The sequence below is a fragment of the Heloderma suspectum genome, chromosome 1 (genome assembly GCF_057233095.1).
Source record: "Heloderma suspectum isolate Gila_16-S chromosome 1, 16-S_ref, whole genome shotgun sequence".
NCBI classification, from domain to species: Eukaryota; Metazoa; Chordata; class Lepidosauria; order Squamata; family Helodermatidae; genus Heloderma; species Heloderma suspectum.
Genome location: NC_139458.1, coordinates 287583684 through 287610940, shown reverse-complemented (window position 1 = coordinate 287610940; position 27257 = coordinate 287583684). Strand labels below are relative to the sequence as shown.

Here is a 27257-nt window from a genome sequence, read left to right as displayed (position 1 = left end):
GGTGCTCCGTTCCCCCGCCCCCGGAATCCTGGCCGGCCGGCTGTGCTCCGCAGCAATTCTGCGGAGCAGCCGGCCGGCTCCGCCAGCAGCCGGACATCTGGCCAGTGGCTAGCAGGGACGCAAATGGTGGCAGCCATAGCCGCCACCATTTGCGTCCCTGCAGTCAGCCGTGATAGGCTACATAAATGTTTACGTAGCCTATCACGGCTTATAGAAAAAAAAAACACGCGCGTACACAAATGGCGGTGGCCATGGCCGCCACCATTTGCGTTCCTTATTTTGGCACGTCTTAGTCTACATAAACATTTACCTAGACTAAGATGGCGAAAATAAGGGGAACGCAAATAGCGTAGCGTCTACGCTATTTGCGTTCCCCTTATTTTCGCCGTCTTAGTCTATGTAAATGTTTACGTAGACTAAGACGTGCCAAAATAAGGAACGCAAATGGCGGCGGCCATGGCCACCGCCATTTGCATACGCATGTTTTTTTGTTTTTGTTTTTAAAGTCAGCCGTGATAGGCTTCGTAACGATTTACGTAGCCTATCACGTTTTTTTTTAAAAACCTAGCCATGATAGGCTACGTAAATCTTTACGTAGCCTATCATGTTTTTTTGTTTTGGGGGGTTTTTTAAACTGGAAATGGCGGCAGCAGCACCGGTCGGAAGACCGGCCGCTGCAACCACCGCCACCGCACCGCCGCCGGAGCTGCCGGCGGAGTCACCGCCGCCACCGCCACCAGGAAGATCCGCCCAAGGTAAGTCTCTTCCTGGGGGGGGGGGCGGGCTGTTCCACCACCGATTTCAGGGTCTCCCCGAGATCCGTGGCGGAACTTTCGTACATCCCTATGTAGGACTAACAGTGGATACTACCCTAAGGCAGAGACAATATTCTCTTAGTTCGGCATCCATAATTCAATTTTATCCAGTTTTGAATACTACTTTCAGAAAACACGAGTCACCACAAACATCACCCATATCCTACCACTGAAGTACTGCACTACACCACACACACACACACACACACCCCAAATAACATTCCTATAGGTGTTACTGATGGGTGGCTATGGGTGTAATTGCCACTGAACCAATGCATACAAGCACTTACTACTTCAGAATTTCACACTCTCTTTGCACCCACTCCATCATTTCCCAATTACAACTACGGAAGGCATTTGTTACTCATACACGTGTTCTTGGAAGGTTATAACAGTGAGAGGAGTAAAATTCAAGAATAAACTCATTCTCCACTTACTCTTATTAAGAGGATGATTTGCTTTGCTTTCAGTACCTGTTCTCTGATACTGTAGTCATTCCCAAAATACTTGTAGGAAAAAGGATTGCACCATATTGGCCAGATATGCTAAATTGCCCAACATCTTCAGAATAATCACATTTGATTGAATTCACAAGGAGGAAATAGAATGTACGGCCCTTGAGGAAGGGCTCTAGCTCAGAGTTAGGGTACCTGCTTTGCATCACAGAACCAGTCCCTGGCTTCTCCAGGTAGAGCTGGGAAAGACCCCTGTCTGAAAACCTGAAGAGCCAGTGCCAATCAGTGTTGACAATGCTAAGCTAGATAGAGCAATTATGTCTAAGTATAAGCCTATGTAAAAAGTATGGGTACTCTTATCTAGGGTTACCTGGTTGGACTCTGTACCTTTTCAGGATTTCTAACATGTGGAGCTGTTTAGGGCTGGCGCGCTCCCTAACTCAGAGGCTGCCCTGATCAGAGTGCTCATGGGAGCCTGTGATTAATTAAAGCAACGAGTCTCCTTTCTCCTTGAGAGGCAAGCAGAGACTAATAAGACTAAAAAAATGTTTACAACAATGTGGCATTTGTCCAGTTGAGCACTGATAACCAAGATGAAGCCTTTGGGTGATGGGAACAAACCAAACTGACTTCCAGTGCCAATGCTCCCGCCACCACTGCTCAGTCTGCAGAATTTATATGCCTGTCAACTCGATGACTCCCCAACTTCCTGCTCTTATCCCTGCACATTCTTTCAGTCTCTGAATGCAGTAAACTGGATTTCTTTTTGAATTTGACTTTCACACCATGTGTGGCTTTTCTTATTTATAGTACATGTGAATATTTTGCTTAAAGCAAATGTTAGCAATCAAACAGCTACATTGGCAGCAAAAAAAACACCACCAGAAGCCTGTCTGCTAACATCTTTTCCCCCAACTGCTTCAAGTCGGTGACAGAATTAAAGAGAAGCAAGAAGACTGGATGTGCCCAGAAGAGCTTCTCCACAGATTGAAGAATGACAGACATGTTTAGAAGAGTAACCGGGTGCTATCTAAAGGCGATTTTTACCAATTTCTCCCTCACTCTGCAGCTCCTGGGACTACATCCTATCCTGTTCCAGAGGGTCTATTGCCGTTCTGAAGCAGCTTGGCGGGGGGGGGGGGGCAGTGGAATAGGAGAAAGAGGGAATCTCCAGAGAATCCCCCATCCTTCTTCCAGCAGGAACTTCCAATGGGTCAGAGTGCCTTCCATGAATGAAAGGAGCCCTTCCATTTGTGGAAATGCATGTCTGCATCCAACCTACTGAGTCTATAATAACAACCCACATCATCATCTTGTTGCAATGTAAAGTGTACCAAATATGTGGCTCTGTAACAGCCTATCATGGCTCCCTCTCTGGAACTGTAACCTATGAAAATCATGCCATAATAAATTTATTAGCCTAGGCATACACAAACAATTCAGATGACAGAATCCAAAACTACATCTAATTCCCACAGCTACAACTTCAAGACAAAGGGACACAGACATGCAGCAAGGATGTACAATGTCCACTAAGCTTTGAAAACTAGCAACAGTAAAGGACAGGATAATGTTCCCAAGCAGGTTACTGCATAGTATTCATATTGATCATATTGGTCCTCAGTCTCAGTTTCTATCTGAGCAGGAACACAAGCATTCTGCAGCAGTGCAGAACCTGCCCCAGTTACACGGAATACCAGATTAACACCTATAATAACACACACTGTCAGTATTGTACTCTCACTGGGGTAACACTGAAGATGCTGTTTTGTAGACCTGAGAAAAGGGACATCTTCAATGGTTACAACCACTCAATGCCATTTTAGAACTTGTGACCTTGAGATGAACTTTTGCATAGTAATTTTAGCCATAAAAAGCTGAATAGCTAAGCAGTAATACTCATAACTGCCTGAGATTTTCAAGGGTATTTTGATGGAGCACCACACATTTATCTGCAGTTAGCATTCCAGAACACTGCCCTAGTAAAGGAGCTTGCCTTCAACTTTCTTGTAACTTAGGCCCCATCTACACCGGGCTTCTACTCCAGGGTGGGTGCGAATCAAGGTCCCTCATGATAGATGACACAGTCACGACTTCGCAGCCATCTGTGGTTTTTGCCCAGAAAAAGTGGAGATCCAAGGAGTCGTTTTACTGCGATTTTTTGGTTTTGCTGTGGGTTCCCCGCAGTTGCGGGCTGTCTGTTCCTTCCCCGACAGACTTTGCATCTTACAGTGGATGTGTTGCAAGCGTGCATAGTGCCTCCGTCACTCTGTGATGCCCCTTTACTCCCCCATCCCTTCGCAGCTGCGCAGTTACAGACACACAGAGGGGCATTTTCATTTATTTAATCACACTGTCGCACATTTTTGCAGCTTCATATCTTCGCAACGGTTGCTTTTGGACTTGGTGCCCAAGGGCTGGGAAGGGTCATGGGGGTGGAAAAACATTGCTCTGGGCACCATTTCAGAGTGATGGCTAGGCACATAGCACTCACATTTGTGAGTGCGAACCATAGCGAGACTCTCAGCATGGGGAACTGACAAACTGATGGTGTGGAAATGAAGGAGCACAAAACACCTGATTTTTACCTAAAACAGGGTCAGAAAGACACAGCAGAGCCCCTCAAATATAAAACAACCACTGAAGTGTTGCACCCCACGTTCATGGAACTGCACAGCTGCGCGCTTCAGTATAATGGCAAAAAAAGAGGGCATGGCGAGTCTCTTAGGGAAGCGCGCAGTATATCGTGAGTGTATTGCAAGGCATGGTGATTTGAAGCCACATTGCTGTGCAGTTGTGATGGGGTGGGGGGGGGTCAAAGCAGTGCCAAATAGATGGGGCCCTAGAGGATACTTCAGTATTTCATGTACAGCGTGAGAAGAAGCTGACAGAAGTAAAAGCTATCATCCTTTCATATCTGGGATATTCAAGGCTGGGAGGTGAAGTCTAATTATTTGGGCTAAACCTCCCAACAGACATCAGCCACAACATGCTTGACAGTAAACCTAAAGCTCCAATTTCAGTCCTACACTGTCATAACTCACCATGCTGACATCCTTATGTCGACTTCATTCCACTAACTGAAGTCTAGTTATTTCAGATTTTACTAGCCATTCCATTCCATTCCATTCTAGCTGAATGAAAAATAAATACCTTACATACCACTCAGTTTCCCCAGCATAAATAAAGGAAAGGGATACTGCTTACCTCTTTGGGTAAATACACTAGTTTGTTTCTGTCAACATTCAATATATTCAGCTTCTTTAGCCTTCCAATGCTCTTCGGCAAAGTCTGTATCAGATCCAAACAAAGCAAAATCAGCAATTAATACCATCGGGGGTTTTAAAAAAAAAGTTTACTTCAGAAAGCAAACAATATGGAAGTTCCAAATACTGCTAGGGTCATAGCTGACAAAGATGCTGGACTTTTCTAAGACGATCATCCTTTGAAGTCAGCATTGTGGAGAATTACATCGTGAGCTGTCAGTAGGCCTACAACTCTGCACTAAAAAGGGTTATAATTATGTGACTAAGTCATCCAGATTTTTGAGACTCAAGGGCTTGGAAGAAACTTCACAGAAAGAAAGTTTTCCCTCTCCTCTGCAGCCATCTGTACCCCCAAATCCTCTGGAGAGTTGGGGGGCTGAATAATGTGAGGTATTAGTTGCAGGAGTCTGCAAGGAAAAGAGGGAATCACCCAAAAGATGCTTCCACCCAATTTTGGGCAATTCCATCCTCCTTCAGCAGTCCCCATCCTACACTGAAGCTCCGGGAGGGGGGGCTCTCTGGCCCTCCAGAGAGGCTTTTCGTGGGGTTAAATGGGAATTTAAAAAACTTTCCTTCCATTAACTTATTTTAGAATCCAAGCCAAATACCATGCATACTTTTCCCTGGCAACACATGCTGCCATGTGTTCATTCAGTTGTGGTCTTTGCAACTTAACAGGTTGTGAAAGGCAAAAAGCCCTCTCAGCTTTCCTACACATGGTGACAAGCAATCAAGCAAGTGGAAAGGGGATACTATTTCTTTCTTTCTTATCCCACCTTTCCACCAAAAATGGCACCCAAGGTAGTCAACGATAGTAAAATAAGATGAAAAACAATCTCAATTAAAACAAAACAAAAAATCAATTAAACAGACAATTAAAAACACAGCAATAAAAAGAAATAGACAGCATCCAACCAGTTAAAAACACTTCAATAACAAAGGAGCTTATATGCCAAACGTCTTGACAATAAAACATCTTTGTATGCAGGTGGAAGGAGAACAAAGAGGGAGCCAACCTAGTCTCGCTTTGCAGGGAGTTCCAAAGCTTGGGAGCAGCCACTGAGATGCCCTTTTTCATGTCCCTATCAAACATGCCTCTGATGGTGATGGGATAGGGAGAAGGGCCTCCTCCAAAGATGTTTACACTATGTGGTTCTCTGCCCCTATATACTTGGCATTTCTTGTGGTGGAACACTGACCATGTGAACAGTCCCTGACTGAAGCGACACATAACAAGAACCCACTAGGGTGTGAGCTAGGCTATTGGGCGGTATAGAAATAAATAAATAAATAAATAAATTTATATTAGTATCTGGCTCTAGCATACCAACAAATCAAACTGCTGATTGTGTCATTCTTGCCCTTCCCCACCTCCCCACCTGCCCAGTCACTGCTGCTCTGCCTTCTCCTTCCCTGGTTGGAAAACAAAGCACCCTATAGCCAAGTGCTATGGAAGTGGTACAATTACTAGTTTATTCAGGCGCCTACCTGAGGGCAGCAGAAGCAGCCACAGCAATTGGGCAAGAGCACGATTGCATTCAATTTGCTGGTATGATTGAGAGAGATGGTGATATTTATTTTATTTATTGGGCAGTATATATATATATACTGCCCAATATATATACTGCCCAATAGCTGAAGCTCTCTGGGCGGTTCACAAACATTACGATTTAATAAATTTTGATATAAAGAGCTGACAACAGAGTGAGCTCTGTTTATATATTAACTGCAGCCATTCCAGCAGGCCGTACTGAAGGAGATGAAAGGGGGAAGCAGGGCCATTCCACCAGCCCTACTGAGGGTGCAATCCTATGGCTGCTAGAGAGTGGCTAGATGGCCACAGAATTTTTCATTCTCTGGGAATTGAGCTCGGAGCCAATGCTCCGAGGTTGGTTCCCAGAAAACCGCCTCCCCACCGCCTCGTAGACAGCATGGCTCATCCCCAGCTCTGTGCTCATAACAGCAGCACAAAGCAGGGGGAAAGGGGGTGTTCCTGGGGCAGAGAGAGGAGGGGACAGCAGAAGCGTGGTTATGACACTTCCTATGCACCGTCCGGCCTCCTCCCCATCCTGCTCTGAGGCGCCCCGGCTAGATAGCCAAAATTGGCCATGTAACCACAAATGCAGGGCAGCCAGAGCGCAGAGGAGAAGATCCCCTCCATGTTCCACCCACCCTGCATGGGATAGTTGGTTGCCTGCAAGTTCAGAGGTGGCCAGCTACCCCCATAGGACTGCGCCTTGAAACACTTAACTTTTTTTCCTGTTCTCTCCCCATTCCTTTTCCTCTGTGTGTTGTGATTGTAAGCCTGTGAGCCAGGACTGTCTTGTTGTACTGATTATATGTAAGCTGCTCCAGCCTTTTTGGCTAAGGAGCAGAATAAAAATATTGTAAATAAATAAATAATATGTGAATCTTCAATATTAGAAATCATGGTGAGCAAATCTCAAGGTTACTTTCTTTTTAGGGTCTAGGGACTTTTTCTTTTTAGTTATAGGGACTATCAAGTCCCTATACCTAACATCAGACACCAAAGTAAGTGGTGCATTCATTTTTTGCATTCTGAATTACTTTTCCCTTGTTCAAAATGCCTTTAAAACACCTCGCTAAATCTAAGAGACCCATCAGTTTAGACAAGCTCTCATTTCAAAAGAACTTGGAAGGTTTTAAATTAAAGTCTCTCTCCCTCCGAAATCAGATAGGATAGTTTTATCTAACTGCAGCTATCACCACCCTCCACTACACCACATTTCCAACCAGCTATTCTTTTTGGAAATAGTAGAACAAAGCTATTGGCAATTTTAAAAATTATTTAAGTTGACTGAAGCTTTCCATTACGAAATATTATGCAATTTGGGGATGGGGTGTTGGAGAGGGAGATTGTAGTGAAGTACAACCACCCAAACCTGCCTCACTGTATCATACAGACATCATATATCTGCCTCTACTCACCGCTACAAGCTCTAACCAAGGCAGCAGTAAGCTTTTCTAGCACCATGGTTTCTCATATATGCCAAATATATTTGCTGGATAATTTGTTACAAGCTAGATTCAAGCTACATCTGCTTAAAGCTGAAATCCATGCAGTTTCTCATTCCCTTAATAGTGAAGCCAATATTTTTCCAAGACTGTAACATCCATAGTATGCAATATTGCCTTTAAGAAAGCATACTGAAGGGTAGTAATTCAGCTGTCTTATATTTCAGTGTAGTCATCATGAGATAGTAAAATAAAGATGCTGCAGTCAAAATGAGTCAGGACATGGCAAAAGGCTTAATTACTGCCATGAATTTGAAGAGCTAAAACCATACTTACCAGCAGCTGGTTTTCTGTGAGAACTAATTCAGTAAGGCTTTCACAGTCTCCTACCGCTTCTGTTAACTGAACAAGCCGGTTCTGGTCGACCTTCAAGATGGATAGCTTTTTTAATTTTCCTATAGACAAAAGAGAGCAGTTTAGGCTAGTACCCTAAAGAGCACCAGTATCAAATTATGCAGTATAAAGGTAACACAAAGGCATCACTAGTGAACGTTCCCAAAAATATTTAAATGTACCTGCCAAATTCTATGGGATTTTTAAACTTCTCTTTTCTAGTAAGGTCTGGATACCTTTCAAAAGATAACTATTTCAGAGTGGGGTTTTAATAATAAAAAATAGAGAAACAAATTTGTCTAAGTGCTATTATCAGCCTTGCCCCTGACATGATCTTGCCAGCATAGGGACCTGGGAGCAAACTTGCCCCCAGACCCAAAATGGCTTTCCACACCTATTTTGAAAACTTTTAAAATAAAGAAATAAAATTAAAAGTTATGCATCTTTTGTTCAGAATGGTCTAAAATACCACACTGCTGGAAGAGATCTGACAGTGATTACAATACTTTGCTTTGCCCAGCAATTATCAATAATGCGTATAGAGGCTTCACCACCCTTCAGGTGGTGCCCACTCTTCCTTCACCCTCCTTTAAGGCTGGCCTAGGATCTCTTTGTTCCCCAGTTAACAGAGCAAGTCAAAGTTATGCCAATATATAAATGCACTAAAGGGAACATTACTATAGAACACTGAACGGGTGTTTTATTAAAATGGGGACCTAAGTGTGGTGGCCCCCTTCCTTTGGAACTCCCTGCCCTTGGAGGTCAGGCAGGCACCAACACTGTGTTGTTTCCAGCACCTCCTGAAAACAGCACTGTTCCAGGAGGCATTCCTTAATTGACCAGTCATGGTTTCTATTGGCAGTCTGTTTTTCTTTTTGTCCCTTTTTTTTAAAGCATGATTTTAAGGTGGTTTTTAATCTTTTTATTCTTTTACTGCTTTATCTTTTGTGTTCACCGCTCCAAAATCTGTTTTAGTTATGGAGCAGTATACAAATATTGTAAATAAATAAATAAATGTACAATGGGCAAGAACTGAGGCTGTTTCTCATCAGTGAATTATTATGAAGAATTAACTGAACTCAAAAGGAACAACCAGGTAGCCAAAGCAAGTGAAGATATACTGAGTTAAACATATTAGAATAGGGGTGGGCAATACACAGACCTCATGCTCTGGTGTGGTCACCACCCCCTGCCAAAATTCATGGAGGCAAAAAAAAAATGACAGCAAACCACTATGGAGGGTTATAAAGGGCAAATTTAGCTTGAATACAAGTTACATTTCTCCTTTTTAACCCTCCATAGGAGTCTGCCACCAATATTCAGCAGCAAACACCAATTTGCTGCTGCCACCACATTCAGCAATGCAAAGGCAGGAATGCAGCCTGTGTTAGGATCTAGGGGTGGAAAGTGGCCCCCAGGCCAGAAATTGCCCACAATGGCAATGGCATCAGGGTGACAATGGCATCAGGCAGAACTACAGCATCAATTGGTAGGGCAGAGCTGAAAGGGAAAGACTAACAAGGAAAGTAAACTGAGTGAAGTACTGTTGCTTGGGAATTTTGTCTGCCTTGACATCAAAACTGATAAAGGCGCACAAGGGGGTATATTTTGCAAAAATGTTCAGCAGTGTGTGTGTGTTTGTGTGGATGCATACACACACAGTGTAATTTTAGCGACTTTTCATGGACCTCTTCAAATGGAGTGGTGTGTGTGTGTGTGTGTGTGTGTGTAGGAGTGAGGATGGGGTTCACCTATTCAGAGTGAGAGAAACATGGTGGCCTGAGTTGCAATTGGTTTTCTCTTAGTGATGTTATAATATAAGCAAGTCTGATTGGCTAATGGCATTGTGATGTCATCTTATCCCCTATATTATCAACGATTAGTTGGGATCACTTAAGGAAGGACAGAGCATGGGGAGTGAAGGAAATGGTATTTAAGCAGCAGTAGAATGTGGAAAGAATAGTGTAGGATATCTACAAATGAAGTAGAAGCAAAAGATTTTTCAGGAGACATTTTGGCCCACCCAAAAGCACAACTAAAACCTCTAAAATGGGTTAATATTCTGCACAGCCCTAATTATCAGCAGTATACTCCCAGTTTTTTGCTCTCTGACCTAATGCCCTGCTATTGACTGAGATCCAGAAAAGCACAGGGGAAGGCAGGAAGAGAGTAATATGACATGCCATAAAGAGACACTCACATTCTATTGTAAGGATATGATATTCACAGGAGGTGCATGTCATAATGACAGATCTTGCCTTTGGCAAGAAAGCAAAACCTTGAGCAAGTTGTTCACATGCTCTGCATGTACGGAAGAGCTACAGCAACATGCACTAAAGCCTGCAGAACACATTATCATTACAGATAGGATGCTCAACTGTATGGGTCATCAATGCAATTTAACTTAACAGCAAAAAAACTGTATCCATAAACTATTATTTTCTGTAAAGCAAAGTACTGTTTTATGTATTAAAGGCGATTGCCTCTTCTGGGAAAACACATCAGTAGAGACACTCAATGCAAAAAAGTACCAGAGCTACACTGTTGTTTAAAGTATATGCCTAAGAAGCATTAAAAAGCACAAGTTTAAAGTATGCACCTGAGCACATTTTAAATGTATGTTTGTTGGGGCAGGGAACTGCTGTTTGACTAAAATACCCTCAAGATATTTAATATTTGTCCAGCTGTTGGGGGGGAAACTTTTGACAAATCCAGCCAAACACCAGCTAGAACTTATTTTTAGTGACTATTGTGGCAGTGAGGGCAGTATCATAGAACAGACCGCACATTGGGGTTTCCACCACATGTATGCATCCCAACAGAGGCATGCAGATTCATTACATATGACAGTACATATACAGCACATACAATCACCTAAAGTATTATCTATCACATTTGTATCCCACCATTCCTGTCATGGGGGCATTCACTGCGTAACCTCAATTTATGCTCAACAACCCTTTGAGGTATGCTAGGCTAAGAGAGACTGGCTTCCCAGCAGCACCACTGAGTGCCATAAGAGAAAAGAGATTTGAACCCAGGACTGAGTCCATCATTCCATCCACTGGTGTAGAACATTAGTCATGCATGCTGCACTCAGAATGCAGTGTTAGGATGTTTGTTTGTTGTTAATGCTGTGGCCACTCTGTTAGAGAGACATTTGGAGCCTAACTAATGGCTATATTCATATGCCTCTAGTTGTTCTCTCAATAATGGGTAATAGCTGCATACCAATTAAAAGATTTAGTTACTGCAACATGCAGTGAATGAAAATAAAACTGCTGACTGGCTGCTGTGAGCTATATCATCAAGAATAGGAGAACTAAAGGCGGCAGCCAGGATGTTTAGCAAGTGGGAGGAAGATAAGGACAAAGAGGGAGAGGTTTGGGCAGTACCAGACAGGATAAGGCAATCAAAATACTGCTTACGTAAATAGAGATATTTCACCTGGGGGAATCACATGTCAGATGTTTCCTTAAGAATATTCTCTTACCTGAGCACCACTGTATTTAAATTAATGTTATTTATACAGTAATCAATGTATCTGGTGCTTTACAGATAAGCAGAAAGAGACAGGTCCCTGCCAGATAAAGCATGCCATCTCACTTTCAACACTGGGGGAGACAGAAAGAAAGGATGGATGCAAGCACATGAATGTACAAATATTACAGTTCTTTTAAGATGGATGTGAGGACTAAGAAGTTAAAACCAGGAGTAGGCAACCTGGTGCACTTCAGATGTTTTAGACTACAACTCTCATAAGCCTCAGCCAGCATGGCCAATGGTCAGGCATTATGGGAGTTACGGTTCAAAACATTTGGAGGATGCCTAGTTACCTACCACTGGATTAAACTAAAGGTTTTACTGAAAAGATGGGTTTGAGAAGGAATTTGAAGAAAAGGAGAGAGGGGAGGAACCAGGTCAGTGTTCTCAGAAAAAGCCTCAGGCATACACAGGAGCATGAGAGAATGGGCTGCCACGTAAGGAGCTAGGAGTAATAGAGCTGGAAGAGTGCAAGTCATCAGCAGGGATAAAACATGATATACAACAGAAAGATGCATGAATGCAGTTGTGGAGAGGTTTAAATGGATGCAGAAAGATATGAGGTAAAGTGTAGGATTTGAGGAGGAATACCACTTTTTCCAAACAAGAGAGGAGTGAATGACTTTGGTGGTAAAATTTTAGATAGAAGTGAATGTATTGAGGCACTGGAGAGAAAGGCCAAAGTGAACGTTGTAGTCAAGGTGGAAGGAGCCCAATTAAAGCATGAACGCAGAGGAAACCAAAACAGTGATCTCACCTATAGTTTAAACTTTATCTCCCCAAACAGGCAAACTATTGCACTGTGGAACAGTCCCCAAACCTCATCACTTAATGCCTATAACATTCTGGCTTACATTTTGTGAAAAGCTGCAACCCTTCTTTGTACACCTAGTCACTGACAAGATCATATCAAAGCATCAGTCTGAGAGAATGTTGAGAAGTTCTTTTATTAAAGTGCAGCATAGCAGCATAGCAGAGGAACAGAGAGCTACCGTTTGGGTCATATATGTATGTATGTATCATTATATTCTCCTTTACTTTTATATACACTAGCCTCTTGAATAGTAGGTGTAAGACCCATGCAACAGCGCAGCCAAAAATGATTTACCAGCAAAATAACAGAGAAGTCCAAGTGTGGCAAGGACCCTCTGGATATCAAAAAGCAAATTAAAGGAAATGTTCTGGGAAGGGTGACGACACACACCAGAATGTGGACAAAACTATATATTATGAGAAACACAGGGCTGCCTCATGTCCATTTCTCCCTCTCCCTCTCTGTAACGTATAGCATGACTTAGCTCATACCACATTATTATTTCCCCACCCCTTCCAGCAGAGGCAAGGAGGACTGCATGAGTCTGAGGCTTGCACACACTCATTCTTGTAATGCTCAACCATGGTTTAGTGCAGGGGTGGGCAACTTGTTAGCCAAAACATCTGGAGGGCCACAACTCCCATCAGCCCTTCCCAGCACAGCCAATGGTGAGGGATCATGGGAGCTGTAGGGTAAAGCATCTGGAGGGTCACAAGTCGCCAATCCCTGGATTAGTGTTACATGCAAACAGACCTAATGTGTAGTTCTGCCCTTTATCAGCAGCAGCACCAAAACAACAATTTATTCCTGAGAACAAATTTAATGCACACAAGAAAGTATTAAGAACTCAGCACTCATCTACTTCTTACTTGGACTGGATGGAAGACCTCCCTTTTAATATTTTTTAGCTTTTCACTTACCTACACCATCTGGTAGCACCTCAAGAAGATTCTGAGAGATGAGTAGGTCAGTTAGAGATGTCAGACCGCTGATCTCTTCAGGGAGCGTTTCCAGTTTGTTTTCAGAGATATCCAGACACAGCAGGTTTTTCAGGCTTCCTATTTCCTATAGGGCAAAACTCTAAGTCACGTCTCAACATGCAACATGCAGAGATCTGACAACTGTCCCATTACAAAACTCTTAAGAGCAGAAGACTGCAACTCGTCCTTGCCAGACGACAACCTGTTTGTGATGATATCACAAGTGAGTCACCAGTAAATCTATGTGTGCAACACCTAACATGTGCTAACAGTCCAAGTTAATTTACTCTCAGACTTATGGGTGCAACCCAACATTGCCATCGAGTCATTCAGTGTAAAGCAACACCCAATTTTAAGTCCTAACTCAAGGTCAAATGGCATAATCATGAAAAAGCGAAGTATGTGAATGCTTCTCCTTTCAAGTGACCTTAGCAAATTTGTTCTTGCTGACTCATGGTTCAATACTAGCATATGTGGATTTTGTGTCCTGCATTTCTTGTATCACGAAAAACTTCTAATCAGGCAATATTTAATCTATTTTATCTAATCTATTTAAACTCACTGAATTATATACCAAGTACTGCCACTATACAATCAAAGATTTCTATTTAGATTATAATTAGCAGAAGACATGGATGACTGAGATCTGATTGTAAAATTAACACCATTTATTTTTAATACTGTTCACATACAAGCACACCCTCATCATAAATTCACACCTACACACATTCTGTCATGGATCAGCTCTTCAATTATCAAAACACTCCACACTGCTGAATCAACACAGCTGAAAAGATGGCGAAAAGCAGACATTCCAAAACTGCAGCTCACTCCTGCTATGTAGAATGTCTCCTCATTCTCCAGCTTCCAAACAATGAATTGGGTAGAGCATTACTTCACAAAAAAATATTATTTATTACATTTCTATACTGCCCCATAGCCAAAGCTCTCTGGGCAGTTTACAAGATATGAGGAACTTCTTCATACAGTCACATACACATACTTAAGTGTTAGGAGGAGTCTCCAGTGTGGTGCCTGCAGGCACCACTGCACCAACGAGGCCAGGCTGAGGTGCCCACCAGGCTATTTCCTCCCTCTGCAAGTGAATGGAACAATTTCTCCATCCACTTGGTTAGGGGGAGGGGAAGTCTTCCATGCTTAAAAAAAACACCTGGAGGGGGGGCAAAGTGCACCCCCACCAAGGATCCTTAGGGCAACAGGGTCCTTGGTGGTGGTGGGGTGACGGTTGCCTCTCCTCCAGCCAATTTTCAGTGGGGAGGTGTCCCCCCCCCCACATTCAAGCAAATGAACTGATCAGTCTATTAACATAGGGAGGGGGGAAATTCTTCAGTGCTGAAAAATGACTGGAGGGGAGGGGTGAAGTGCACCACCCATGAAGAACCCTTGGGGCAACAGGGTCTTTGGTGGGGGGTGACCTTTTACCCCCCCCCCAGCAGATTTTCAACAGGAGGCTTTCCCCCTCCCTATTCAAGCACATGAACTGATCAGTCCATTAACTTAAATAGGGAGGGAGAAACATCCTCCATGCTGAAAAACGGCTGGGGTGTGTGAAGTGCAACCCCTACCAAACACCTTGGTGGGCAACAAGGGCTTCGGTGGTACTGAGGTTTCTCGCCCCATGCAAATGAATGCAAGATTGCTCCATTCTCTTGCATGGGGATGGGAGACAAGGAGGAGAGAAAGAAGGAGGAGAAAGATTGAAAGGAAAAGAGAGAGACAGACAGACAGAGAGAGAGACTGACTGACTGACTTACTAGAGGGAGGGAGAGAGGGAAGGACGGAAATAGATTGAGAGAGAAAGAAGCCAGAGTGAGTAGCACACATACAAACATAAGATAGCAGGGGTGCTCCCACCATTTCTGTGGTTGGCCCCAGCCCCCTACCACATCCAATTTGTGGTGGTACCCAGGGAAACTTTTCAAAATGCCAAATGTGCCCACAGGCCTAAAAAGGTTGGCGATCCCTGTGTCAGACGGGTGGGGAAATTAATTTCTTCCATGCATAGTGCCCTCCCAATTTCCAAGTTAAGAAAATATTTCGACTGTACTTTGTATTCTATTCTTTTTAACTCTAGGGTTTTTTTTTTATAACCTCTGTTTCTAAATCTTTTTTATAGCATCTTGAAAGTGTCAGGTCAGGAGGGCTGTCACTTGTTAATACAGCAAGTTTGTGCAAAAGGTATGCTCGTATCTGCCTTCCCCCCAAACCTGGAAGCATTAACACCACTCCTTGTTCCAATCAGACCTGCCTATGTAATTTTGTGGATATAAACACCTTCCTCAATGTTTCTCTGCTTTCATCCAATCCCTGGAAATCTAATGGCAGATTCTCTGCTAATCAGAAAAAAATGTCTTATCCTTGGTACCACACACATAAGTTCCGTTTACCTACAAATCCATGTAAGGTGTATCAGATTTCCAAACTTATCAGTCAGACTGACCATCCTAAAAAGCCTGGGTAAAGTCTTCACCTGGCACTGAAAAAATTACAGAGATAGTACACGGCAAGCTTCTCTGCAGAGTGAGTTCCAAAGGCTGGCACCATAACAGAAGAAGCCCTATCTATCTCAAATAGAGTAGAGACCCAATCAGAAGAGCCTCTGATCAGGATCTTACTATCCCAGGAAGGTGTCTGTGGAAAGAGGCAGTTCTTTACATGTCCTAGTCCTAAACTGTCTAGGGCTTTGTAAGTTAAAACCAGTATCTTGAACGGAGTCTGGTAATGGATTGAGACACGGTGGCTGCATTCAGATGATCGCAGGGGTGAAAGAACCCATTGTGGGTTCTTTCCCTGCCCCCCGTACGTCCCGGTCATGTGACTGCAATTTGCATAATTACCCACAACGCAGCATGGATTGCCATGTTGTCTAAACCTGATACATGGCGTGGTGGGGGTGCCTTCTCACCCACCCTACAGCCCCTACTGCAAGTCATGGGTTGTAGGGTAAGAACCCACCCCCACCACGCTGTGCCATGTTCCGATGACATGGCAACACATACTGCATCATGGGTAATTATATAAATCATGGCCGCGTGGCCGCCACATGCAGGGGAGAGGAAAGAACCCACAATGGGTTCTTTCGACCCTGTGATTATCCGAACCCAGTCTGTAAAACTATTTCATTGAAATGTGTGTCCAGCCCAGTTGTGTAACCTGAGTCTTAACCACCATGTTCTGTACTAACTTTAGCTTCTGGGGTGTCTTCAAAGGCAGCCCCACATACATCACTTTTCAATAGTCCAAACACGAGTTACCAGAGCTTGGCCATCATTTAGGGGCTTTAATAACTTTTAGTGCCAACCTATGCTATCTATCTCCCCTCTTGATTTTCACAGCCCCTTCTGCTTCCTTGTAGTCTCTCTTGCCACCTTAATGATCTCTCTGCTGTAAGCTGGAGGAGAAAATAGATCCAGGTCACAAAATATGTTTCTGGCATCACATCCCTTCCCCAGTGCTTCTTCGACTTCAAAATGCACATGCAACTCATATAAATGTGAAAAGGTATGGACAGGCTGAAAATAAAATACGTAACCTTAAAAAAAGATAAGTTGTCTTTTAAACAGTGGGACATAAAATCTTACATTTTCACTTCAACCATTCATAGAATCATAGAATCATAGAATAGTAGGGTTGGAAGGGCCTACAAGGCCATCGAGTCCAACCCCCTGCTCAATGCAGGAATCCAAGTCAGAGCATCCCTGACAAATGGCTGTCCAGCCTCATCTTGAAGGCCTCGAGTGTGGGAGAGCCCACCACCTCCCCAGGTAATTGGTTCCATTGTCGTATTGCTCTTACAGTCAGGAAGTTTTTCCTGATTCAATATAATAAGTGTTCAAAGCAGATTAATTTATTTACACATTTATGAGAGGTGCCTCTTACCTGAGGTAATTCAGCCAGCTGGTTTCCATCCAGCCAGAGGTCTTTAAGATTATACAGTGCACCTATAGTTTCTGGCTGTAACATACAAAACAAAATGTATTGTGAATAGCATTATAAAATATAACACTATAGCACTCATGGGAATCAAAAGCAACTTTATTTACTTCAGTGAAATATCCTAGACAGCCAATTCAGGAATGCAGAAATTACACAACTATTAATTAGGTTTGGACAAAGCTATGTAAAAAAGAAGCACAAAAGGTGTGTATCCTTCCAGTTCTTGACTACTCAGCAATCCTGCCAATCTTTCCAATCTGCTGACAGTTCAGAACTTTGGAGGGAGGGGAAGAAACAGCAGAGCTCAGCATGTTACAACTTCTTCAGTTCTAGGTCAACTCCTGATAACCTCACACACACCAAGACAGTCCAATAGAAGTACAAAGGCACTTTCTTCCATCCAAGAAAGAGAAATCGTTTCCAGCCAACAACCACACCTACAAAGCTTCTTCATAGAGGTATAACCTATTTCTATAGCCGACAAACGAGAGCCAGAGTTGTGGAATAAGTTTCCAATTATTTGCTTGCTCATTTTATCTTTTCACACTCAATTCTAGTTGGTTTGATCTACTGGTGCAAAGGCAGAATTATAATACACTTTCTATGACTAGCAACTTCTTTTCCAGTTTATGCAATTAATTGTGATTTGGCCATACAGAAGAACACCACGACACAAATGCATTTGCAGACCAAACAATTGGAAACACTCTTTTCAAAGTTTTATTATTTAGCCCATCCTCATAACTGAAGAGAGGCATATATTTTCCTCCATTTCTTCAGCTTCCAAAAGTGAAAGCACATGGATTTTGGGCACCCTTTGAGGAAAAATGGACTTGGGTCTCCCATGCTGGTAGCTTGAAGTCACTCAATTGAACAGTACACTCCACGTTAAACGATATACAAATTACAAAAATTGCATGTTTGAACACACACCAGGCTTCTTGTTTGCTTGCCTTAAGAAATAAGTTACAGATTTTGCAGCAACTGTAACTCATTCTTTTCCACACCATGCATTGTCCTTTGTACTTCTGTAAGGGGTTTATAAAAAAAATGCTTCCAGTACAAGGATCGTATATATATAGCACAGAGTTAAAAGGAGGATGTTCAGGGTTCTCTCAACAGATTTTTAAGTTTTAAGTTATATCTAAGCCAATTGTATGTATTTTGGGTAGTCTTGCCCTAAAATTACAAGACCCAAGTGTAACATGCTTGGGGCCTCTGGTTCTTTTCCTAGGATTTGTTGAAAATTACCCTATACTACAATGGAACCACACACCCACTTCTTCTCTTTTTTTTGTTTTTATAGAGCACTTTCAAAACCATTATAACATGAACTACCGTTATTAGGAATTTAACCTCAGAATATTTTTAGTTGCCATAGTCTGCCTTCTATATACAATTTGTGGTTATGAAATGATAGCTTCTGCTGTTTTTCATTCTTTCATATGCTGTCTTCCAGTGGTACAGTATTGGGGTGGGGGTGGGGGTGGGGAGAAGCAAGTGAGAAGAGCAGCAGTTTTAATTTTAATCTTTCCTAGATTTGGGGGAAATTTATTTTGGTGTTTCATATTTTTGAAGATTCATCTGTTCTGTAAGTGTTGGTCTGTAGGTTAAGGAAGCAATCCCATTAATTGCACCATTTATGAATGGAAGCCTCTGAACCCAGAGGGTTCCAATCACCCAGTGCAGGACAGGAGGAGTGGTGGAGGTGATCTTTGCCTCCCTGTCCTCTCACCTGCATTTTTCCCTAGACAGGCTTTTTTTCTGTTTCTTTTTTGCCGGTCTAGTAATGGCACTTCAGAAAGAAAGGGAAGGAGCCTAGAGAGGCCTCAGAATCATATCCTGGCCTCTCTGGTCTCCTCCCCTCCCAACCCACCAAAATGCCATTTTCCCCCTCTCCAAGGTTGCTTTTCCGACCTTAGAGGGCAGTTAGCGCTGTTCTTTCTGTGCTGGCTGCGAGGGGGAGGGAGTGGTCAGGTCTCTGACCTTGAACTGGGAAATCCCCAATATCTTATGCCCCTCTGAAAATGTCTAGGGGCCATAGGATTGCTCCCTAATTGGTTTAAGTTTGGTATAATATGTATTTTTAAAAATACTGTTTAACATTAATTGTGATAAGCTTAGAAGTTCTGGGTGCTTTATAAATCATATTTATCTCATTATCTTAATAAAAAAAATAAAAAAAAATCTTAACCCACACCAAGTTATCACAGTTAAAAAGTAGGATATAAATAAAAAACAAATTGTGCCATTATCTTAAGATAATATCATGCTGGAGATGTAGCTATAGGAAACCACACTTTTCCCCGTGTGGAAAAGTAGTTCAGCACTACTAATTACACCCTACCCCCACCCCCATCTCTCTGCACACACTCCAAGCCTTAAAAGAGTTCATGCAAAGTAGGTGGGAAGGCAGCAAGATGTCAGGTGAGAATTTTCCTTACTACGTAGTTGCCATTTCTGTTACTCCTGAAAACAACTAAAAAAATTAAAAATTAAAACAACAAATCACAAGTGGTTTAAAGTGGGTCTTAAGATGAGAAGCAAGTCCATAAAAGGGGAAAGAAAAAATATGGTCATGGAAAGCAGAAGACTGAGGTTGGTAGAAATGAGGGAGGGGAAGAAGAGTTTCAAAGTCAGGACTTCACGAACAAGTGACGAGGAAGTGTCACTAGACAGTGACAAATTTCTCATTCTTCTATAGTGATATAAATATTTGCATATTTTTACACACTACCTGCATAGTAAAAACATTCTACAAGTGGAGAGGCAACACTAATTTTAAATGAATTTCACCTGGTTATCTCTCTCTTTCAAAGGATGGTGAGAAATTACATGGATGAGAATATGTGGCCATGGAAGAATTTCAGGGAAACTACTTCGGAGTGACAATTTTCTGTAAAAAGTGATCATCCTAGCTGGTGGTCTTAATAACCCGCAGTGACACAAAGCAGGGTAATAGAGGAATTTGATTTTTCAGGCTCTTTCCAAAGTGTATTTGAAGGGCTCCTACCCATATTTTATTATTATCCTATTTCTGAGGAATGCAAGAACAGAAATAGGAGGTGCAATGGCTTTCTTCGTACATTTTAAGAAGGTGGTCCAATGGAGGATAGCTATTCCCAACAGGAGATTGGTTGCTGTTCTCCTCTAGAGGTGGAAGCAGAACACAATCTTCCTCCCCAAGGCTACTTTTGCTCTATGTTTGAATGGGATGGCAGCTAGGAAGCCCCTTCTACAAACCGTCATTATCCATCAAAGCTACTGACACATGCCCCAAGTAGATTAGATCTTCTCATCCAGTTTCTACATCAGCAATAGCTGCTGCATGCATGCCACCAAGATGAAGCTACATTCACAAGAACTTTCTACAGCCCCCAACTCAAGTTTCTTACCTACCTCTGTAATCCATTGGAGAGCCCTTTCAGCAAAACCATGATCACACACATCCATGAGCAGTACAGAAAAACAACCACCACCCATTTGTGCCAATTTCTAACTGCCACGCAAGTGGGCTGGGGGGAGGGCAATTGTGACCGGGGAGTACGGCATTCAACATGCCCTTTCCCATTTGCTGCAGTTGCAATCTGGGCCAGCACCCCACACTTACTTTGGAGTAAGAAATATATACACAGGAAGCTGCATACTATATCTTTAACATGGAAGGGGGAGACATGCGGCCCGCAGACTGCATGAGGCATCCACTGCCCTCAATGCAGCCCCCGCCACTCCCCACTACCCCCCACTCCCCTCAAACAAGTTTTTTAAAATATTTATTGGGGGGGGGGAATGGCATCCAGACCATTGCACTGTGCTCTGGAGCCCATTTTTCTTCTTTCTTTTTTTTTAAAAAAGAATTTGTAACTTTTTCCGGGTTGCCCGGCAAACTGCAGCCTGCAGGGGGCGAAAATGGTCCCCAGACCTCCTGAAGCTGCCCACCCCCTTTTTAACATAACATATAGTTGACCTTCAGCTATCCAATAAGCAGATTGTTCCAAAAGCTGATAGAAAACAATATAAGTACAATCAGTGCAAGAACCACCAGGTGGAAGCCCTGCCTTTTTCAAATGTCACTGTTGACAGTTTGGGAATTTGCTTAGTCACACATGTGCTGCTATATTATAAACCAATGAAACATGGGAAAAGCTTACCAAATTATAAAGTTCATTGTTCCCTAGGTCCAGCTCTTCTAATCTCTGCAGCTGGGCAACTGACCTAGAAAATCAAGAAAGTGTTTTTTGTACACATGTCTTTAAAAGCAGCCTATTAGTATTTGGCTCAGGTATTTTTACTTTAACTATCTAATCATAACATTAAAACAAATGAAGTTTAAAAGCTGCTAATTAAAGCATGTCACTCTAGTGACATCCATCTTGTAAGGAACCACTCATTTAAAAGTATTGGTGGAAGGGGAAAAGAGAAAGATTGCAACTAACACTGTCAAAACAAGAAATGAAAAAACTTACTCCGGTAAATACGTCAGCAAATTCTCTCTTAATTCCAGTGATGCCAGGTTATATAGGCTAAAAAGATAAAAGGAATCCTACTGAATCTTTGTGATTTAAAAGAACTTTAAAAATAAAAGTGATAGAAAAGACATGAAGAGTATACATTGCAAAATACAAGATGCACCACATTAACCAAAAAAGCTTTAGCTTTAGGAAGTGATCCTCTTTTGGCAGGAGCGGGCAACTTTGTAGATCCAGAGGCCATTCTCTCTCTCTCTCTCTCTCTCTCTCACACACACACACACACATACACACACACCCCCCACAGCTGCTGAAAAGGGGGGGGGAAATAACATATAATAAAAATAAAGTGACATCCAGAGCTACTACAGAGTGCCCAAAGGGTCGAAATTAGATGGTTTGCAAGCTATGGAGAGCCAAAAATGTCAAAATGAGCTTGCAAACAAGCTAACTTGATCCTTATGGCACTCTGTAGCAGTTCTGGATGCCATTTTGTTCCCCTCCCAAAATATGTTTTAGGCTCCCACCCAAATTTCAGGGGGTGGCAGGGGCTGCACTGGGGGGCTGCAGGAGGTGCATATGGCCTATCCCTGTTTATGATCATATACATCATTACCCCCTTACCTCATGCTGTTGAGATACATTGCTAAGAAGGTATTGTTCATACTTGCAAAAAACACTGATCCAACCTGAACTATCAGTACCCAAGAGGTAATACTAAAAGAATACTAAACCATTCAATTAATCTGAGCTGACAGATAAAATCCAGAACTTCTTGATGAGACAAATTCTTGCAAAACTAACATGTTACATTCAGGAGGCAAATGAAGAATTATTTTAACAGGATTAGAGGCTGTTAAATGGATATTTGGACAACACACATGCACAAGCAGTACACACATAAATGAAAAAAATGGTTGAGAATTAGAAATGCAAGAGGAAAGAGAGGAAGTCTGAGGTGTTTGCTTGCATCATGCAATGATTGTATGGCAATATAAAAAAGTTCGCTCCAATAGTATTAAGAAAAATATACTTATTTTCTAATTTGAATATAATTGTACTTATTGGTTTTATAATTATGGTGTAAGGGGTTAGAGGAATTATGGAATGCTCAGTTAAGCACATTTCTAGCTAGTCATAATTTCGCACTTATGGCCTGTTCATCATCATAAGTGACATTACACTACTAAGCTTTTCACTTGCACCCCATCATAGTAAAAGCCTATCATCACCATAGTAACATTCACTCTCCCCCCCACCCCTCCACCCAGTTTTAATTTAGGACTAAATGGAACACAAGAAATCAGACATTATCCCAATGCTGTAATCTGCTTTAATCCTCCAATCTCTTAGAACATAAAAGCAGAAATATGCTCATATTTTCTACATCATAGCAACCTCTGCTTTACATAGCAATGAATTCCAGAGAGGTGGTCATGCTCATCACTTGTAGAAACTCTGAAGCTCTGAAGCATCTTAAAGACTAACAGTTTTACTATGGCACCAGTTTTCATGGACTAGAGCCAGGTTTGTGAGATGCACAGAGTATTAGTGGGCAGATATACACATGTACAGGGGAAAAGACTGCCAGTATTGCAGTCCAGAAGCTATAAGATGAAAGGGTAGCGGTTTGTCTGCCACATTATCATGCAGAGGCCAAATGCATGCAAGGTAAGAACAGAGTAACCCATTTACAGAATATGACTTTTCTTGCTATGCTAATGTAACTCTTAAAGAAAAATAATTATGTCCTGTACCAGGAAATATATCCCATAGTCCCTACTAAATAGAATCAAATTTGATAATTAAATTTATTTCATCAATTTCACACCAAAGAGTCCCTTTGAAGTCTGTTGTCATTATACTTTAAAGCAGGGGTGCAAAATGTGCAGCCTGTGAGCAGTTCCCAAGCCCTCCAGCATCTGCCACAGCCACCAAAAAAGCCAAAAGAAATAAAGTTCATTGTAAAGCTTCATTTCCCAGTGTCTTCCTGCTGCCAGAGATGCTCTAGGAACTGGTCTTCTATAGCACGAACCATACAGCCCTCTTAGACTGTCTCCGAGATTTGTCTCTTAGAAGGTGATTTGCCACACACAGACTTATTTCTACTGCCAAGAGGTGGAGCAAGCTTTTATTTCCTCAGGAAAAATAAGAATCGAAGAGGAGGAGGAGGAGGAGGAGGAGGAGGAGGAGGCGGCGGCTGAAATGAAATGTTCTTTATAAAAAAAGATGGGATGGGATAACACAAATAAAAAGGGAATAAAATAAATATATGATGAAAAATAGATGGGATGGGATGGGATGAGATGAGATGAAATCTATGTGGATGAAGTGTGTGTGTGTGTGTGTGTGTGCACACGTGCATGCACATGAGTATGTGGGGGGGGAAGTATGTGTGTATATGTCTGGGGGGCGGGGGAGAGATTGCATGCATGTGGTGTGTACAGCCCTCAGGAGCAAAAAGGTTGTTCACCCATTTTGGAGTGAGAAAAAAGTTAAATAATATATCTAGGCCTGCCATGCCCTGTTCTGCTGCCTGTTGATAGTATTCCACCATAACCCCTTGCTATACTCATACATAGGACTGCACTATCATCATTGTCACCATAGCTGCCAAGGAAACTTCGGATGAGACTTGATGCCTCCCCAGTCCAATCCCAGCTCCGCCCTCCTTTATCCATTTCAATGCCACTTAACAGCCGGTGATATCTCTGATATCATCTGTAGAAAGCAGAGTGGTGTTAATTCAGGCAGCTATGCTGGCACATCTCGCTAGGTCAATCTGCAACACCAGCAGAATCAATAGCACTAGCAACACTAGCACCAGACCTGCCTTATTACTTGTGCAACAATTCATAGGGCTGGACATGAATTTCCTTTTCACCATAGACAGAACAGCTTTCCCCAACCTAGTGCCCTCTATATATGTTGAACTACAACTCCCATCATTCCCCAGTCAGCCACATAGAATTATGAATTTAGAACACTGGTCTATTCCACAGTAACCTTCACAGTGTAATCCATTTTTTAAAAATTTACCTCAGAAAGAAATGTTACACATTTTGAATACCGTAATGGAAATAACTGAACAGTGTTCCAGCCAAACTTTAAAAACTGTGTTTTAAGAGAGTTTACAAATACCATGCAAGAAAGTAGCCAAACCAATGCAGAGGAGGATGCAATTTCTTAAGTAATTACAATTGTTGTTTTTCTTCCCTCAGCATTCCAGATGTCTGCTCTGCTTGAAGTATGGGACCAATTAGATGCCTGAGGGGATTACATTCCAAAACATGCCCTTTCAGTAGAACCAACTTGTTGGCTCAGTTTCAAATCAGAGCTGGGCTTAAATATGGCCACTTCTCATTCAAATGTGAATGTTTTTAAAGTAGCAGAGGCTACATGTTAATACAGCTAAACAGTATCAAGAATTTGAAGTGCATCAATGTTACATATGTGTAGAAAATGCACAGCCCTATCCATTTCCTATTGAGTGCAACATACTCCTATTTCTGACAACTATATTTCAGTCTCTCAGCTTCTCAAAAGTAGCCTATGTTCTGCTGAGCAAAATCTAACTTTACCTCCTGGATGATATTTCCCATTACCATAAGTAATATACATATTGGAAACTGGATGCACAGTGACTACTCCAATTAAAATACCTTTTTGTAGGTAAAGTATATCTCTGACCAGTTGAGACCAGATGTGACTACAGTACATTACAAGGATCCATGAATCTGATTAAGAGATTGGCCTTCCTTAGCTTTTTTCACCTGGAAGCTTGCTTATGCACCAGCTTATCTATGGTCATAATACATTCTGGAGATGCTTCACTTCCAGTATGAAGAGGACTTCCAGATATTTGTGATTGCGAATATTCAGCATGATTTTATTCAGCATAATTGTACCATGCACCTTAATCATCAGTTCATTACTGCAGTGATTTTAGTGTAGTCATGAGAAAAGTCCTATAAGCCATTAATACAGCAGTTTGGGCATAATATGATAGGTATAAACGAGAAGTACACTGCAGTTATAGGCTTCCTACAACATTTCCAGAGGCAGAGAATTGCTAGATTCAGGGGCAAAATTAACTAAAAAGGGGGGGGGGTGGAAGAGAAAAACGTACGGATTTAAAACTTTTTTCACTTTTACAAACACAGTTTTTCTTCTTTTGCAATTTTTGCCACATTATATTTAACATTTATCTGTCAACCTATATTTGCCTAAATAATTGGCATTTGAGTACAACTACATTTTTCCAGCCAAATGTTAAAACTGTGTGTAGGGCTGGGGTGGAGATGGGGGTGCTTTGGGGTCATTATTGTCATTATTTTTATTTTATTTTATACTCTCTATGAAATTCCGGTATCATGACTACACAATTTAGTATGGGCCCAGCCCTATACATTCACATGCATTGCCAAGTAGACCTTTTAGCCACCAGCACCTCTTAGTTTGGAAGGTGCTTGCTTAACTGAGGTTATGTGAAGCTTGTTTTGTATTGACCCTGCCTTGCAGGCTCAAAGTGATCTAACTCTTCTGGAAACTCTTGCTCCCTGTGGGTAAACAACTCCTTGCTAGCCTTGCATGTTCTGAACAGAAAAAACAGCCAATGACTTGCAACATCACTGGAAGCAGTGTGATCATTAGTGCTGCCACTTGTAATTAGTGGAGGTGGACGGCTCCCCATTGAAGTAGGAGCCACCAGCCTCCACTGCTTGTAATGCTCTAAATGGGAGCACCATACCCCCACACGAGGGAAAACTCTTGTTCAGAATTGTTTCATCAAATATTCAGCTTGAACAGCTGTCGTACCTTCTAAGAAAGTTGCACAACTAAGGGTAAATGCAGCCAAAAGCAGCTACAAAAGCAGCTTCCCCTCACCTCTGAGCTCACCAACATAGCTATTACAAGTTTGTGTCATCAGTCTTCCTCTCTCTCTCTCTCTCTCTCTCTCTCTCTCTCACACACACACACACACACAATCCATTAGTTCACTATAAGGAACTAGCCTTTCTGCCAGTTAACACTGCCAGCAAAGCACAGCTACTAAGCAGCTACTGTACATGCATTCAGCATTCTTTGTGTACCACTCTAATAGCTGAATTCTTTCTTTCTTTTCTTTCTCTGTCTTTTTTCTTTTCTTTGTTTGCCAATATCAGAGAAAGTCTGGGAAGCTTCTTTGAAGCTAATACACAGATAACACCTCATCCCAGTGAAACTTCGCCACATTAATAGCAGTCTCTCACCCTGGTGTTGGAGAAAATGCAGGGAGTGGGCAGTCCTCATTCATATGTGGAGGTTGGTTTTTGACTTTTCAGAAGTAACACAGTCCATCCTTTTGGAAACTTTATCAGCACTTTTGTTAATTTTTGTAGGCCACCCAAACAGAATCCTTCACAAGGATCTTATTTTATTCAGGTTAGTTACAGCTAGAATGGTGATAGTGAGAAATTGAAAATCAGCAGCACGCTAATCAATTGAGCTCTGGTTCTCAAAGGTCTGGCAGATCATGCTTGCAGAAAAGTTGAAATACCACAGCAGACTAATTAGACTCTATTAGAAGGATAGTAAAGCAGGATTTAT

At 42.1% G+C, this 27257-nt stretch overlaps 1 protein-coding gene across 2 annotated transcripts in view; it reads right to left on the bottom strand.

Moving 5' to 3' along the window:
- LRRC1 (leucine rich repeat containing 1) overlaps positions 1–27257 on the bottom strand; it is a 129172-nt gene that overhangs the window by 54523 nt on the left and 47392 nt on the right. For both annotated transcript variants that reach the window (XM_084826832.1, XM_084826831.1), the window contains exons 5-10: positions 21666–21722; positions 21351–21414; positions 17143–17217; positions 13183–13327; positions 7849–7967; positions 4478–4561 (exon numbers count right to left, since the gene is read on the bottom strand). In XM_084826832.1, coding sequence (XP_084682958.1) covers positions 4478–4561; positions 7849–7967; positions 13183–13327; positions 17143–17217; positions 21351–21414; positions 21666–21722 — 544 coding nt within the window. The remainder of the gene's footprint in view (positions 1–4477; positions 4562–7848; positions 7968–13182; positions 13328–17142; positions 17218–21350; positions 21415–21665; positions 21723–27257) is intronic.